General features: G+C 48.9%; 1 protein-coding gene across 2 annotated transcripts in view; it reads left to right on the forward strand.

The window, feature by feature from the left end:
- Positions 1-593: 593 nt before the first annotated feature.
- Positions 594-16631, forward strand: part of ZNF592 (zinc finger protein 592) — a 41567-nt gene continuing 25529 nt past the window's right edge. For both annotated transcript variants that reach the window (XM_068410273.1, XM_068410275.1), the window contains exons 1-3: positions 594-688; positions 1690-1801; positions 4800-7123. In XM_068410273.1, coding sequence (XP_068266374.1) covers positions 4808-7123 — 2316 coding nt within the window. In that variant the 5' untranslated portion in view covers positions 594-688; positions 1690-1801; positions 4800-4807. The remainder of the gene's footprint in view (positions 689-1689; positions 1802-4799; positions 7124-16631) is intronic.

Raw genomic sequence — 16631 nt, forward strand, 5'->3', positions numbered from 1 at the left:
CATTGAGAGTCAGCAAATACTAACGGCTTACGCCAGCTCTGTAGGCCAGCGGGGGCAAAAAAACCTAACACCATTTGCACATTTGCAAATGAAAAGTGATTACACGGAAGTGATTAATTCCAGGTCAATTAGTCCCATCATAGGCAAAATCCCACGCGCGTCGATGTGGGACACAGCGAGGAAGGAGTTAAAAGACAAGGAGAAGGTCATTAGCAGCGGGTGCCTTTGTAGGAGGCAGATTTTGGGGAGAAAAGGTTAAAAATTGCGGAGCGCGGCACCCCGAGGGCGTGAGGAGCCCGCGGGACGGGCCCGGGGCCCGCCCCCTGTCAGGGCGGCAGGAGCCACCCCTGAGGGGAAGGCGGGCACGGAGACGGGCCGGGACCGAGCCGCACGCCCGGGCTGGCAACCGGCGACCGAGCCCGCGGCGCGGCCTCCGCCGCCCGGAGATGAGGCGGCCGCGGCCGAGGCGGAGGCTCCCGGCGCCACCGCGGGCCCGCCGCGAAGGGGAAAGGAGGGAGGGGGGGAAGGCGGTCCGACGTGCCCCGGCCCAGCCCCGCTCCGCCCCCGGCCCCGCCCGCCGCCGCCGCCGCCATGTTGCGGCCGTTGGTGCCCGGTACGGGGTGAGGCCTGCGCGGGGCCCCGGCGGTGGTGGGCCCCCCCCCCCGCTCAGAGGAGCCGCCTGCTGTGGGTGAGTGCAGCCCGGCTGGTGCTCGGGCCGCGCCGGGGACCGACCCTGCCGCCCCACGCCGTGCCCTCCCCGGCGGCCGGGCGGGTGCTGCCGCCCCGCGGGCAGGGCGGGCGGCCCCGCCGCCGGCAGACGGAGCCCTGCGCGCCCGCCCGCCGCACCGGCTCTTCCGGCCCGCAGGGCGCCCGCCGCCTGCCTTCCCCCCTCCTCCCCACACACCCAGCCCACCACCCGGGCACGGCTCCGGCTGCCGGCCCCGGCCCCCGCGGCGGCCCGGCCTGGCCCGGCTCGGCTCGGCCCGGCCCGGCCCGGCGGCGCCGGGACAAACTAACTTCAGCGGGGCTCGCCCACGTGTGGCCGGGGGGCGGTGGGGCCGGGCCGGGCTGTCAGCGCGGGGGTGGGCGGCAGGGCCCGGGCAGCGGGGGGGCGGCGGGCCGGGGAGGGCCCCGGGCCTTTGTCTCGGGTGGGTCGTGCGTGGGGACGGCGGGGAGCGGGGGGGGTGGTGGGGCTGCCACGGGCCGGGCGACCCCCGAGCCCCCCACACCCCTTAGCCCGGGACGTGCCGCGTTCCCGTACAGGGCTCCTGAAACTTTAACGCGTGTTACAACAGTGGGTCCTGTTTGCAGCCTCCGGTTTGATCCTCCACCAGCTGCTCCCCGTGTTCCCATCCCCTCCCCAAAGCCCTGACAGCCCCTGGGCGGCCTCTGCCCCCGGCCCACTCGCCCGCTGCCCCGCTGCCCGTTGGCATACGCTCCCCACGCTCCCTCAGCCCCCGCTCCTGACATCCCCAAGTGTTCCCCTGGCAGGCAGTCGTGCCCCCCTCCCTCCTGCATCCCCTCCAGGAGACACCTGCCTCTTCTGGGCCCATGAGAACAGCCCTTGGCAGATGTTTTCCCTTGTACTTCCCTGTTGTTTTGCAGATTTATCAATGTTTATTATTATTGTTATTATTTTCCTTTATTATTTAACCTTGGTGTAATTATGTTTTCATGGTTCCCTATTAGGTGGCAATCTTGAACCTCCTCCTTGGACAGTATGGTACACGCTGGTTTGGAAGCTGCAGAGGAGCTGCTGCAGATCTCCGAAAGCCCCCAGGAATAGCACCGCTAGCGAAAGGTGTGTATGGTGCGTGTGTGGGACGCTGGTCCTGCGGTACCTCTGCCCGACTGCAGAGCTTTGAAGCTTAGCCACAGCCCTGGGGTTTGACATCCTGCCTCAAGCGAGTTCGCAGGGTTTTGTTTGGATGGCTTGGAGGCTTCTAGGTTTCCTTGTCCTGGAGCAATGTGCTACTGTGAGGCTGGTTTTGTGCATTGGAATGCATTCATTCTGCTCTGTAACTCCTTCTTCTTTGCCCGTTTTATTCACCTCTTCTATTGCTTTGCAAATCTCAACCTCCGTGTTTTCATAGGCAAGGAGAGAGAGAGAATTGGATTGCGAGCTTGGGTTCTAAGGCAAGTCCTTTGCACAAGAAGGGTGCAGTAAGGATGGAGGTCTTCATTTTCCGCTTTCCTCACAAGCCAGTTTGCAGGAGGCTTTGACATGATTTCCTTTATTTGTTATCTGAGAACAGAAATAAATGGTATTTAATCAAAAGTTTAAATTTGTGTCATTTAAAAATCACTTCTACTGGCAAGATACTTATTGGTCTTCTCTAGAATCTGTGTCCAGTTTTGCTTTATTTTGAGAAATTGTAGCTTCACGTATGGCAAGTTTAAGATGCAATTTTGTGGAGAGATACTTGAGTAGAGACTTGTGCTCTCATAACAGCAAAAAAGGATAAACTAGTCTTTTATAGGACTCAGAGATGTACACAAAAGCTTCTAAAAATACAGTGTTTTTTCCAAGAAAAGCGTATCTTGTAGTACTGCAGATACCTCGGATTTATTTTGTTTTGTTTTTTAAAACACTGCTGCATCCAAAGATGTGCATAAGTGTTCGAGAGTGAGAACGGAGAAGTCAAGAGTCCTTTTCAAGCTCATTTTTCTCTGTATAAAACTTGAGCATTCCAGGTTACGGATGAAACGTCTTCCTTGCGGAAGGGTTTGTGTGCCAGAAGTTTGGGGAGCTGAGTGGTGCCTAGCTCTGTCCCAGCTGGCACAAGTTTTTCCACCCAAAAGAAGGGCAAGTTTCAGGTCCACGCTCTGCCAGCTGCAGTAATCTGCGATGTTTTCAAAAGTCCTTATCAAGTGCTGGTGATTTGAAGCGTATGGTTGATCTTCAGGGCTTCCAGGGTCGTAACGCACAGCTGCCCTACCTTGCTGAGGGAAACGGTTGTAAATTATTGCACAGCCCTCTGTGGACATTCATAGTTGTGGTGTAATTTAAGAATGAGAACAAGTTTAAGCTAAACCACAGCGAGCCACTCTTCAGCCAAGTAAATCTCCGCAGAGTGTTTTGCAGTAGATTAACCAAAGCAACACCTCCGGGGCTTGTCTGTAGGCACGGCTGAAGTAATGCTCAAAGACCAGTATGTCCTCTTGTTCTGTGCTGAAGTGATTTCTCCTGGCCCAGCTCTGTAAATTGTTCCCTGAACCAGCAGTCTGGCAGGAAGGGTTGCGCTTTGTTTGGTTTTAATGCGACGCTTGACAGACTTTTAAACCCCATTGTAAATGATGAAAGCAGCCTTAAATCGGTGGCCTTTTGGGAAGGTATCAGATAGCTCCTTTCTCTCCCTCCGCCTTGTCCCAGGGTCCTCCTCTCTGCCTGCACCTCTGCTCCCAGCTCTTCCCCCTTCTTCTGGGCTCTTGCTACCCTCTTCGTCTCCCTTGCTTGCCACTGGCTTTGGCAGCGCTGATGCAGCCCACGTCAAGTGAGCGTGGCAGGACTTAGGTTGCCTGTGGATGCTCCTTGCCAAGTAGGAACTGGTGCTCTGCTGCTTCAGTTGATGCTCTTTGGGGTTTTTTCCTCCCCTGCATAGAGCATACATCAGTTCACGTAGGGTTGGGGTTTAAAGGGAACATGTATTAAAAGAATGGCTTATTAAATATTTGGGAACTCTATATATTGCACCAACTTGAAAATATTTTGCTTAAACAGGGGAAAACCAGTATCCCTGACAGTAGTGAGCACAAATGTTCAAGTAATTCTGTGCTGTCGGTTTTCATTATGCATCTCATCAGAGCTTGATTATTGCTGTCATAGGTCCCTGTGCCGAGCGTCTTAAGTCCCCGCTTCCCTTCTGAAGGGCTTATAAAGAGAGAGCTGGCTGGGAATGCGATTTCTTGTTATGATTTGGATACGGTCCTTTATTCTGTCTTTGGGCAGTTTTGCCTCACATCGTTACCTAACTAAGGATTGCCCCTGTTTCAAATAAATCCTGCTTGGTTTGCCATGCTTTGAGCTGCTGTATTGAAATGTTTATTGAAGACTTCTATTATTTAAATTGCTCTGGGTAGGGAGTCAGCTCACTTTTAAGGCCTGTTTCTCTTGAGCCACCTGTTTACTACTGCCTTTTTTCCTCGAAGGAGGACTGAATTCTTCAGATGTGACAGTATGTTGAGAAATAGACAATGATAGTTAGCTCTAGAAAAAAACAAACAAGAAACCCTGTAGTAATGTACTTCTGATTTTTTTTCTGTCGAGGCTCATGACAACATCTGTTTTCGGAGTAGTGATGCATCTGACAGGTTGAAAAGGTGTCCCCTATGTGAGCTGTCTCCCACCACGTTGCCTGAAGCACCAGGAGCAGCTCTGCCCACAACCCAGAGAGGGTGGGTTGTGTTGCAGGACAAGAGCGAACAGCTCCTGTCACTTGTCACCTGCCCCTGCCAGCTCGAGCAAGGTGGGCCCTGAGCTTTTGCTGATCCTCCAGGCGCAGCTAGGGCAGGAGAGGTTCCTTCCCCACGATGCCCTGCGAAATGGCACTGTTGTGTTGAAAGCTGTGTTGAAAAAGCTGGGCTGATATCTTTGTGTACAAACAAAAGTCAGTCTTGGAATAGTTAAAATGGAAGCTGGAGTGTCTGTGGCAGATGTTCCTAGCCTTTGAACCCTGCTGCGTTAGCATTTTGGGCAGTTGTGGTTTTTGTCACATAAGAGGTTTATGCAAATGGTTCTTACAAAGTTTGTCCTTGGGGGAAATGTACCTGACAAAGTATTTTTTTGCTTTTAATTGTAGCTTTCATCATGGGGGATATGAAAACCCCAGACTTTGATGACCTCTTGGCTGCTTTTGACATCCCTGATCCGACTAGCCTTGATGCCAAGGAGACCATCCCATCAGCTGGGGAGGAGAACGAGAATCACTTGAAGTCATCGGGAATCTGCATAGATGAGAGTGTGTCCTTATCCCACTCCCTGCCTCCCTCTGATGCTCCTGTGGTGAGTGTGATAGTGAAGAACACGAGTCGCCAGGAGTCGTTTGAAGCAGAAAAGGAGGGGAATCACCTTGGGACTGGTCTGCTACACAATGGGTTTCGTGGGTCTGATCTGCCGTCGGAGGCTCACGCTTTAGTGCATAATTATGGCAAGTTTGAGTCAACTTTTATTAATGGCGACAGCTCCAGAAGTTACTCTGATAAACTGGACCAGTCCAAGTCAGAGCCTTTGCCAACATTCAGTCAGTTTAGCCCGATTTCCAGCCCTGAACCAGAGGACACGTTCAAAGAGAACAGTATTGGTGATAAACCCAAACACGCCCAAACTCCGTATTTTCCGCCGCCTTCGATGTATATACCGACAGGAGCTTCAGTACTTGATAATCTTAGAAAGGTACCAGAGCCCGAGTTAAGCATGTTTGATCAATACTGTAAAAAGGAACAAAAGATGGAAATCCACTGCCAGCCGGAGAGTAGGCTGGAAATGAGCAGGAGAGAGCAAGACAAAGCAGCGGAGAGGTTTGTGGAGTCGAGCAAGGACTTAGTTGATACCAATAGCTTTCTTGGAGAAGGCTTGGTGTTTGGAGACCTCCCTCACAATAATTTAGGAGAAAGTAAGGGGTCTGTGCCTGAGCTGAACATGTCTTCGTCGGTGCCGCCTCGGCAGAGGTTAAAGCCAACTCATTCAAAGTTGTCATCCTGCGTGGCGGCGTTAGTAGCTCTTCAGGCCAAAAAGGTTGCGTGTATTCCTAAAGGCGATCAGCCAAACCTTACCAAGGAACCTGGTCCTTTTAAAGACGGGACAAAGGGAAGTCCAAAAATGCCCAAGTCACCAAAGAGTCCCCGAAGCCCCTTAGAGGTGGTGAGGAAGGCCTGCAAGCAGCCCGAGAGTCCTCGAAGCGTGTGCAGCGACAGCAGTGGGAAAGGCTCTCCTTCCATGGCAGCCAGCTCTCCGCCAGCTATTCCCAAAGTTAGAATAAAGACTATCAAGACATCCTCTGGTGAAATTAAAAGAACTGTAACTAGAATTTTGCCAGAAAACGATGAGTTGGGCAAATCTTCAGAAGAGTCACCTGCGGAAACCTCATCTGCCGAAGAGTTTATCAAATCTTTCCCATCCCCTGACACTAGTGCAGTTGTGGAAAGCGAGGCTAGCAAGAATTCAGCCAAAAACGGGGCTGCTGTGGCTATCCAGCTGTCAAACGTAGCGAGCCCTTACGCAGACAGTATGAAAACAGATATTGCTGCAAACGGCACGTGTGCCGTGTCCTTATCTCCGCTGCCAAACTGCGGCGGCGGCGCCATAAAAGTAGGTGTGAAGAGGCAGCAGCAGGGTATCGTGATGCAGCCGTCCAACGCGGCCACCTCCAGCCTTCTTCCCAAAGCCGTGCACTTGGCAAACCTCAACTTAGTCCCACATAGCGTTGCTGCTTCTGTTACGGCGAAGTCCTCCGCGCAGAGGCGAAATCAGCCTCAGGTGACACAGATGTCTGTGCCGCTGGTGCACCAAGTCAAGAAAGCTGCTCCCGTTGTCGTGGAAGCGTTTAATAAAGTACTGCACAGTGCCAATCCGGTGCCAATATACGCTCCAAACCTTAGCCCTCCGCCTGACACCAGTATTAATTTACCTGCCTCTGGGTATTGTTGCCTGGAATGTGGGGACTCGTTTGCCTTAGAGAAAAGCCTGACTCAACACTACAGTAGACGAAGCGTTCATATTGAAGTCATGTGCACTCAGTGTTCAACTACGCTACTTTTTTTTAATAAGTGTAGCTTGCTTAAACATGCAAGAGATCATAAGAGCAAAGGATTTATCATGCAGTGTTCTCAGCTGCTAATGAAACCAATTTCTTTAGACCAAATGTTTTCACCTTCTCCTACAAGCTCTTCGGCCTCTCTGGCTCCTCAGACTTTGCACTCGCCCTCTCCTTCGCGTAAGCCCGCTGCTGCTTCAGGAGGTGGGGTGGGAACATCTGCTAACACTCCGCCGGCCTTGCCTCTCTACGTGGACCCATTGAAACTAATCCGTCATGGACTTAAGTGTTTAGAGTGTAACAAGCAAGCGCAGGATTACGTTGATTTAGCAGCTCATTACCAGAGAACCTCAGAAGATAATGAGAGACTGGTAAGTCATCATTTTAATGTTATTAGTTAAATCTCTCTGAGTTTAAAGAGATTGTCCTTCAGGGGGAAGAAAGTAGACATCTTTGTGGCAAATGAGTCGCTTTGCCTAAAAAATTGCTTGTGGGGAGGATTTGGGATATGCATGAGCCCGGACGTGTGCGGATGAAGAGATGTTTAGCATTGCTTGCTTGCCCTCATTTTACCCTTTGCCAGCAAAAAGAGGATAGTAAGGAGGCTATGGAGATCCTTGAGCATGAAAGGAAGGTGTGGAGATCAAAGATCCCATGGATGAGGTGTGCAGGAGCGCTGTAGGGGAGGACCAGCGGAGCATTAGCTGAAACAGGTTTTTGTACTCTAAGTGTGGCCAGAGGAGATCTGACACAATTTAGTTTTACTTTTCCTAGAACTTGTGCCAAAATCTTCTGTGTAACACTTTGAATGTTGGGTGTTGGGTTTACTTTTAGCGTGGTAAAATGTGTATTGGGATGGGACTGACCAAAAGGTGAGCAGGGTGGTATGTGGGGTGGGAGGCTATTTTTTTGCCCCTTTGGGTGGGAGAGGGATGAGCCAGTGCCACATTTCCATAGGAGGGCTCAGGAGCCCTGTTAGTGGCTTCCTGCCTTGCTCCAGTGCTGCCCTGCTTGGATCTCCACCACCTTCACGGACCTACCTTGTAGGTGCAGATGGGGGGTCTGAATCCCCTTTGAAACTCCAGCTTGAGTCTCTGCTGATGAAGAGGAGCAGCTGCTCTTCATTGTGTACCAAGGCCATATACTTTATTTTTTTATTGTTATTTTGGAGGATGTGACCAATCCCGTTGAAGTATAAACAAACCTGAAGTTGAACAGGAGGAGGAATCCTCTGTCCTTATCTCTTTAGATGAGGTGAAAGCTTTCCATATTGGTCTGGCTGCCAGCAGAGCTGGCAGGCTCCCAGTGCAGTCTCCTCCACGAGCTCCATGAACAAGGACTCCGTGCCAACAGGAGACATTCAGGGAGATGACCACCAGTCTCTGTGAGGGCTGTTGTAGTACCTGCAAGCTCCAGAGCCTCCCTTTGCTTGTTAAGCGGCTTGCAGGAGTATTGAGGTCGCTGTGGTCCCATTTAGATGCTTTGTTATCTTTCTCTTAAATTCATCAGCAGCAAAAAGAAATAGATTATGGCTGAATGGGTTTTATGTCATGATAAATGGTGAGGCCAGAAGGGATCGACGTGGCCACGTGATCAGGTTTCTTGCCCGAGGCAGACCAGCGAGCGCTGTGCTCTGTCAACACCGTAACTTACTTTTCAACTATAATGCGTTTTTAGGAAATGTCAGCAGTCTGGATTTAAAACCTTCAGGAGAAGGGATACGGTGAGTGCTCCAAAGTGAGCTAAAATGTTAATCAGTTGCATTAAAAATGTATTTCCTATTTTTGTTGTGGGATTATCAATTCAAGAGCTCCTTAAAGAGAGAAGGAATGTCTGATAGTAAGTATTTTTAGCCTATAATCAGCCAACTTATTCTGTAACTTAACCAAGAAAAGAGTTTAAGCCTCTCACTTCAAGTTAGGTCTGCTAGATGTGAGATTATTTTTGTAGTATTTTTCTAAACAGAAGCGTTGAAAAACTGGAAAAAAGAGGCAACATTAGAGCTTGTAAAACTATTTCCTCCCTGTTTGATCTTCCCATGCTTATGCTCAACGGGATGCATGCATTCATCCTCTTGCTACTGGGAGTCCTTTTGCACTGTACCTGCTGTCCTCCAGACTGCCCAGTGGTGCTCCAGAACACCTCCTTCAGCAAAACTATTACATTTCTAAAGGAAATAATAATTCTTATTATGAATGTAATAATTTTTAATGAATGTAAGCGAGTCTGGTATTAAACATGGTGTGAGAAGGGTGTAGGTAAGGCTACTGGAGTATGCACCATAAGCTGCCAAAATAGGAAGACACGAACTGGCTGAACCCATTCGGAGAAGATGCTGTGGATATGCCTGACTCAGCATTAATTAAGCTAATTTCTCGGGTTGCTATTTTTATTTCATTCAGAAAAAAGAGGAGTGTTGGTAGGAGCTGGAGGTGATAGAGTGACTGATTTTACAAACACTTTCTTAGGTGGTAGAAGCAGTTGGAAAATATTCCTGTCCTCTTCTCGCTCTCACTCTGGTTTCCATCTCCAGAGTTGCACCAGGTCACTTGTTTTTTGGGGCAGTGGACAATCTGCCAGGATGCAGAGGTGGTATTAATAGTCATGGGCAAGTTCAGACTTGAACTGCATCCCCATATCTCAAGAGACTAATTACCTAGTATTTATCATAACTTCTCAAGAGACTAATTGTCTAGTATTTATCATAACTTCGTGCATTTGAGCAAAAACCTGAATGTATTTCATCCTCCATACCTGACGTTTTTCTCACTGTATTAAAATGCTGGTTTAGAAGCAACTGTGTGGTGGTGGGGGGGGGGAGATTGTCATAATTTCTTAAAGCTAACAAAAAAATTGCACTCCAGTATTTTTGGAATTTTTTTTTATTTTTTAATTTCTTCCTCAATCCCAGAATTCAGACACAAACTCTTCACCATGCCTCCTTGAGAAACTAGGGAGTATCTTGATATTTTCTACATAAAGCTATGGCTTAACTTAAAAAGCCTTTTAAAGAGCTTCAAGAAATAGCAGTGCAGGTCCCCACTGTATTATGGCCTAAAGCTTGTCACCTGGGACTATTCAGATGCCTGGTACCAGATTGTCCCAAAATAGGAATTCTTGGGAAGGATAGATGGCTTTATAAGGGAAAAAGCATCTTTGGCTGAAGGCAAAGGGTAAAAGTGATTTATCTGCAGCACCTGGATTTGTACGAGAAGATGGAGACCCCTGACCTATGGAGAATAAGCTAGGTGGATTTTTGATTGATGTTCTTAGAAGCTCGTCTATCAAATGGCACCGAATCTGGGTTATTAACCATGACGTGCACATGTAATGTGACTGTAACTTGAGAAACTGAGCAGACTTTGAAGTGCTCAGTTATAGTGCTTTTAACTCAAAAACCTTTTTAGACCTGATATGAAATGGGTATGTCACCTTGCTGAGAAGGAAGGGTTGATCCAACAGGGCTGATGAAGAAAAGAAATAGCAGGAAAAAGACTTAATTTTCAATACGATGTTTTCAGTTATCCAGAAGTTGCAGTGGTATAGCTGAAGGACGAGCAAGCTGCAGTAAGAGGCAGGAATGATTGGATTGGAGTCGGGGAACAGCCTAAGCTGGCTCTGGTCCACGAGAAAACTTATCCTGTGTTGATACTTAGGGCTTCGCGCTTTAATTGGAATTTCTTACCAAGACTTTGCGAATTATTTTGACATCTTCACGTTTCTTGTATCTGTTTAAAGGGAAAATATGGTGATTTGGGAGCTTTCTGTTTATTTATTCCAGCTGGTGGCTTGGGAAATACTTGCTCTTATCTTTCTGAATGGCCTTGGGTAAAGTCCATATTAATAGGACTGATAACGGGTAAATGAGTTTCCTAGGTGTGGCCAAAATGAGAATGACATGGCTGGGTCACAGTTGTTTTGGAGGAAGGAAGAAAGATACGGATGTGGTCTGGACAGCAGGGAAAGGAGGAGATTTGGAGCAAGTGAGAGGAAGAGAGGGGGATGAGGCTGTGGCTGAGAAGGTGGAGTGGAAAGACCTGTAGAAAAATGAATGAGAGCTTGACCTTAATGTTGCATTTTAGACTTGCAGCAGCTATGTTATTGCAATTGTTCAAAGTACAGCAGGGAAATCCCACCTGCTTTATTTTTATGTAGAATATGCATAAGATGAAGGCAGTTCACCTCAGCCAAACACCACGGTGGGATTCCTGTGGCTGACACTCAAGATACAGGCTTTGCGACTCGTGAGCTAGTCCACTTCAGAAAGAACTGGATTTACTGGGTGTGTGTTTTGAGTGGATTGTCTTAATGGATCACAGTTACTCTTTTGGAGACTAGTGAGGCCAGTTTTTGCAAGCAGCTTGTGAATCGAGTCCCTTGATGGGATCTGTTTACTGCTTTTCAAGCGCAGAACTGCAAGAAGAAAGCGGTATGTGAATTTGAATAGCTGGTAGGCTGGATTTTGTTCCAACTAGAAGCTGCGTGGCCTGTAGGCATTATGCTTGTCCAGATGTTCAAAAGGTGGTAGCAGATGTTTCATGTAACTTCAGGTCTGTTTGGTCTGACTGCAGCGGTGTTATGTTCTAGAGCAAGATTTTTTTGGGGGTGAAAAAAGAAAAGTACAATTAAATAGGTGCAGTTTATGCCAAATTAATCTGATATACATCTTCTATAATTTATTTTTGGAGTAGAGAAATGGATAGATCCTAATCTTGATGGTTGGTAGAGTGCCATGTGAGGAACAGCTGTCCTGAAGAAGTTGAATTATGAGGTTGGAGCAGAATCAGGTAAAAGGGAGGTAACTGCAGCTGGGGACGAGTTGCTTGTAAGACTTCCCAAGGGATGGCTTCAGGATACATCTGCGGTTAATGTTTGCATTAAGGACCTTGGAGGATGAATGCGTAGATAAAATTTGCTGAACCAACAGAGTACAAAATCATGGAGAATTGATCTTGAAGACCAAGTAGGAATGGGATGAAGCAACTGAAAAGCAGGTCATGGGAAGACTCTGAATGACCAAGATGACAGTTGTGCAGGGGATTTATGTTAACCTGCAGTACCAGTGAGGGTTGCGTTAATACTCCCTGTCGCTGCTAAAAATAACCTAGCTGGAGAAGAGTGTATTGTTTTGTTTATCAGGGATAAACTGGAATAAGTGAGGGAAGAGTGACCAGTGAAATGGAAAGATGATCTTTTGAGCGGAAATTAAAAAACCTGCACGAGTTTAGCTTGGCAAAGACCTGGTAAATTAAGGTGGGTCTCCTTCAGTGCTGTAGTAGATACAGTGTTAAGGAAAGGGTTGTGGCACTTTTTTTTTCCATCAGAAACTAATTCTGCAAAGAAGAAGCGCTTCCTGTACTTGCAGGGATCGCCCTGGGTAGTTGTCAGCATCAGACATTTTTTTTGTAGGCTTTTCAGGGCTGGGCTCAAATTAATGGAGATGAAGAAAACCTACGGAGCTCCTGGTGCCTTCATTTTAGATGTGCTTTTCCTTGGAGAGTGCGAATGGCTACAGAGGACACTCTGTATCTGGTGTGGTGTTTATAGAAAAGAGCTTTTTAAATTTAGGGGCAACAATGATGCAAGAACAGACTGAAATAGATTTACAGGGGAAATTAAGAGGATGGTCTGTAATCATCAGAGGAGTGAATTCTGGAAGAGGTTTGCAGCAGAAGTAATGAACAAAAGATACAAACTGGGTTTGAGACGGAGCTTATTTGTTTTTTTGGCAAGGACAGACCAGTGCACAATAACATGTGCAAGAATTTAGAGTACTTCCTGACCCTCTTGGGCATAATTGTCCATCTCCTCGTAACCAGAGTTGTTTCATACTTCTTTTTTTTTATCTTCTTTGACTTGACCACCCAAAATCCACCGAGGTAGCTGGGAACTTGAACGAAGTACAAAACGTGAACTAAGGACCTCTGAATTTTCTTGCACCTTTGTGCTTTTGTTCTCCCCCCTCTTCTTCTGTCACCCTTTATTTGTCCAATAAGAATTTTTCAATGAGCCCTGACGTATCCTGTTTACGCACCACCTACTCTGGAGTTATTTAAAAGCAATTTTATTGCTGCCTTTTCTTTTTCTTCTTCCTTCCCCCTCTTAAATCAATGATTTATAATTTATTGGCTAAAACTTGCCAGAAGCTAGGAGGACCACATGCTGCACTGGTAATTTCCCAGCAGCAAAGTAACAAGCAAGAAAGAGAGCAGCCATATCTTTGCTATTTTTCTCTTCCTTCCCCCTCCTCCGCATGTTCATGTTTTAATTTAGAAAACAAGAGGACTGAAAATCAACAAAAATTCCCATGGCCCCATAAAGCCCTGCTTTCTCCCTCTCCCAAACCAAGGGTGATTAATGCAGTCCTTAGGTACAAGCAAGGATGGATTTTTGTTTTATACGGAAATTTTCCCTCTGCATTTTGTAGAAGCAAAGGGATGGAGGATGTTATGATGAAAGCGTGTTGAGGGAATGGAGCTCCAGGCAGGGATCACTGGGAGCGCAAAGAGATGAGTGGCAGGATAGGAGCGAGAGCCTGCACCCCGAGGCCAAAACAGCATCAGGATGAGGAGGAGGAGAGGCGAGGGAGGAAGAAGAGCTAGGGTGTGGCTCCATGCTCAGCTTAAACGTGTGATCTGCTGTCACGCAAGGCGACCATCCCACTCTCTCCTCCTTCCTCACCCATGCTTGCTCACCTGGCCCTGGTGATCCTGCAGCCCCCGGGGGACTGAGACCAGCTTGGGAGAAGTTGAGAATGAGCACGGGTGGAAACTGGGGGCAAGACAGGAATGAGAGCAAGAAGGAGGGGACAACTGGAGACAAAGGCAGAGTCTTTCTCAGGCAGGATGGAAACTGCAGCTGGAAGTTGGTGTCTTCTGGCACCAAGAGGAAGGCTCCTCCTCCCCTGTTCTTCTTCCACGTGGGCATCAATAATGCTGCCAAGGGCAACCTGGAGGATATCAATAGTGACTGCAGAGCGCTGGGGGTGATGGGCAGGGGCATGAGCACCCAGGTGGTGATCTGCTTAATCCTGCCAGTGGGTGTGAGGAGGAGGTGGCCCTCTGAAGTGTCTAATGCTAATGCATGTAGCATGGGGAATAAAGACAAGGAACTGGAGATCTGTGTGCAGTCACAGGGCTCTGATCTTGTTGGCATCATGGAGTGGTGATGGGATGGCTTGCATGACTGGATTGTTCTGGTGGAGGGACACAGGCTCTTTAGGAAGGACAGGCTGGGAAGACGAGGAGGGGGAGTTGTCCTTTATGTGAGGCAGCAGCTGAAGTGCCTGGAGCTCTGCCTGGGAATGGGTGAGCAGCCAACTGAGAGCTTATGGGTGGGGATTAAAGAGCAGAGCAGTATGTGATGTTGTAGTGGATGTCTGCTGTAGGCCACCTGACCAGGAAGAAGAAATGGATGAGGCTGCCTGCAAACAGCTGGAAACAACCTCACATTCACAGACCTTGGTCCTCATGGGGGACTTCAGCCACCCTGATATGTGCTGGTAGGACAACACAGCAGGGCATAAGCAATCGAGGAGGATCATGGAGAGCACTGATGGCAACTTCCTGACCCAAGTGATGGGGGAGCCAACAAGGAGAGGTGGTCTGCTGGACCTCGTACTCGCCAACAAGGAAGGGCTCGCTGGGGATGTGAAGGTCAACGGCAGACTTGGCTGCAGTGACCATGAGATGGTGGAGTTCAGGGTCCTGAAGGGAGGTAGATGGGCAAAAATCAAGATCACAACACTGGACTTCAGGAGAGCAGATTCTGGCTTCTTTAGGGATCTGCTTGTTAAGCAGTCCCATGGGATAAGGCCCCGGAGGGAGGAGAAGTCCAAGAAAGGAGGTTGATATTAAAGGGCCACCTCCTTCAGGCTCAAGAGTGGGCCATCCCAACAAAGAGCAAGCCATGCAAAAATGCCACGATGCCTGCGTGGATGAACAAGGAGCTCTTGGCAAAAGTCAGACTTAAAAAGGGAGTGTACAGAAGGTGGAAACAGGAAAAAGTAGCCTGGGAAGAATGTGGAGGCACTATCTGAGTACGCAGGGATGATGTAGGAAAGGCAGACTACCTGGAATTGAATCTGGTGGAGGATGTCAAAGGCAACAAGAAGGGTTTTTTGAGTAGATAAGTAGCAAAAGGAAGACTAAGGAAAATGTGGGCCCACTGCTGAATGGGTCAGGGCATTTGGTGACACAGAACATGGAAGAGGCTGAGGTATTGAACACCTGCACCTCGGTCTTTACTAAGAAAAATTCAGAGAGCATGCTCAGAGGGAGGCAGGTAGCTTTTGGGGTGGCGGTGTGTTTTGGTATTATAATGAGATTATAATGAGCAAAGTTCATCCACAGGACACAATTTCATCACAGTTGCTAGCTCAGCGACTGGTGTTCTGTGTGGAATGAGATATTATCTCTTATTTGACCGTAGCTATGTGATTTATCAGGTACGAGGTACCATCTGGTTCCCGTACCTGCCTCGTTAGCACAGAGCCTGGCCACAGTTATCTCCGCACCGTTCCACCCTCCGTGCTCTCAGGGTTAGCACACCAAGCTCCCCTGGTGTGTGGACATCTAACAGTGCAGGCCGGGTTGCCTGGGGAACCATCACAGAGCAGATTCCTCACATGCCGACCACATCCCACCCTAGATGCTTTCTTAGTTCTATAGGATGTGGATATAACTTTACCCTCAATAACTGTGCCTCCAATATTAGTTTTAATAAGTTTCCCCCCGGCAGTTACTCCACAAGGGGTTACACTGGTGACTTGAAACTGGGGTTGTGAACAGTTGGTGTAATCCAGTAAGTGATCATTTTAGCTACTTCAGGTTTCAAGTCACAATGCAAGAGGCAGAGCAGTTCACTGGTGGGTGTGGTGGGTTGACCTTGGTACTGCCAGGTGCCCCCCCAGCTGCTCTATTGCTCCCCCTCCTCAGTAGGCCCAGGGGCAAAAATATAACAAAAAGCTTGTGGGTTGGGATGAGGACAGGGAGATCACTTACCAGTTACCATCAAGGGCAAAACAGACTCGACTTGGGGAAATTAATTTATTGTGAATTAATTGTAGCAGAGCAGGATAGTGAGAAATAAAACCAAATCTTCTTCCACCCCTCCCTTCTTCCCAGGCTCAACTTCACTCCCAGTTTCTCCACCTCCTCACCCTAAGCAGCACAGGGGGATGGGGAATGGGGGTTGTGGTCAGTTTATCATATGTCTCTGCTGCTCCTTCCTCCTCGCTCTCTTCCCCTGCTCTGTCGTGGGCTCCCACAGGAGATAGTCCTCCACCAACTTCTCCAGCGTGGGCCCTTCCCACGGGCTGCAGTTCTTCACAAACTGCTCCAGCATGGGTCACAAGTCCTGCCAGAAGACCTGCTCCAGTGTGGGCTCCTCTCCATGGGCCACAGCTCCTGCTGGGAGCCTGCTCTAGCGCAGGTTCTCCATGGGCTGCATCTTCCTTCAGGGCACATCCACCTGCTTTGGCGTGGGGCCCTCCACGGGCTGCATGTGGATATCTGCTCCACCGTGGACCTCCATGGGCTGCAGGGGGCCAGCCTGCCTCACCGTGGTCTTCACCATGGGCTGCAGGCGAACTTCTGCACTGGTGCTGGAGCACCTTCTCCCCCTCCTTCTCCATTGACCCTGGTGTCTGTAGGGCTGTTTCTCTCCATGTTCTCACTCCTCCCAGCTGCTGCACAGCATTTTTTACCCTTTCTTAAATATGTTATCACAGAGGTGCTACCAGCGTTGCTGATGGGCTCAGCTTTGGCCAGCGGCAGGTCCATCTTGGAGCTGGCTGGAGATGGTTCTGTCTGACATGGGGGAAGCTTCTGGCATCTTCTCACAGAGGCCACCCCTGCAGCCCTCTCCTACCAAAACCTT

This window comes from Nyctibius grandis, chromosome 11 (assembly GCF_013368605.1).
Source record: "Nyctibius grandis isolate bNycGra1 chromosome 11, bNycGra1.pri, whole genome shotgun sequence".
Classification (NCBI taxonomy): Eukaryota; Metazoa; Chordata; class Aves; order Nyctibiiformes; family Nyctibiidae; genus Nyctibius; species Nyctibius grandis.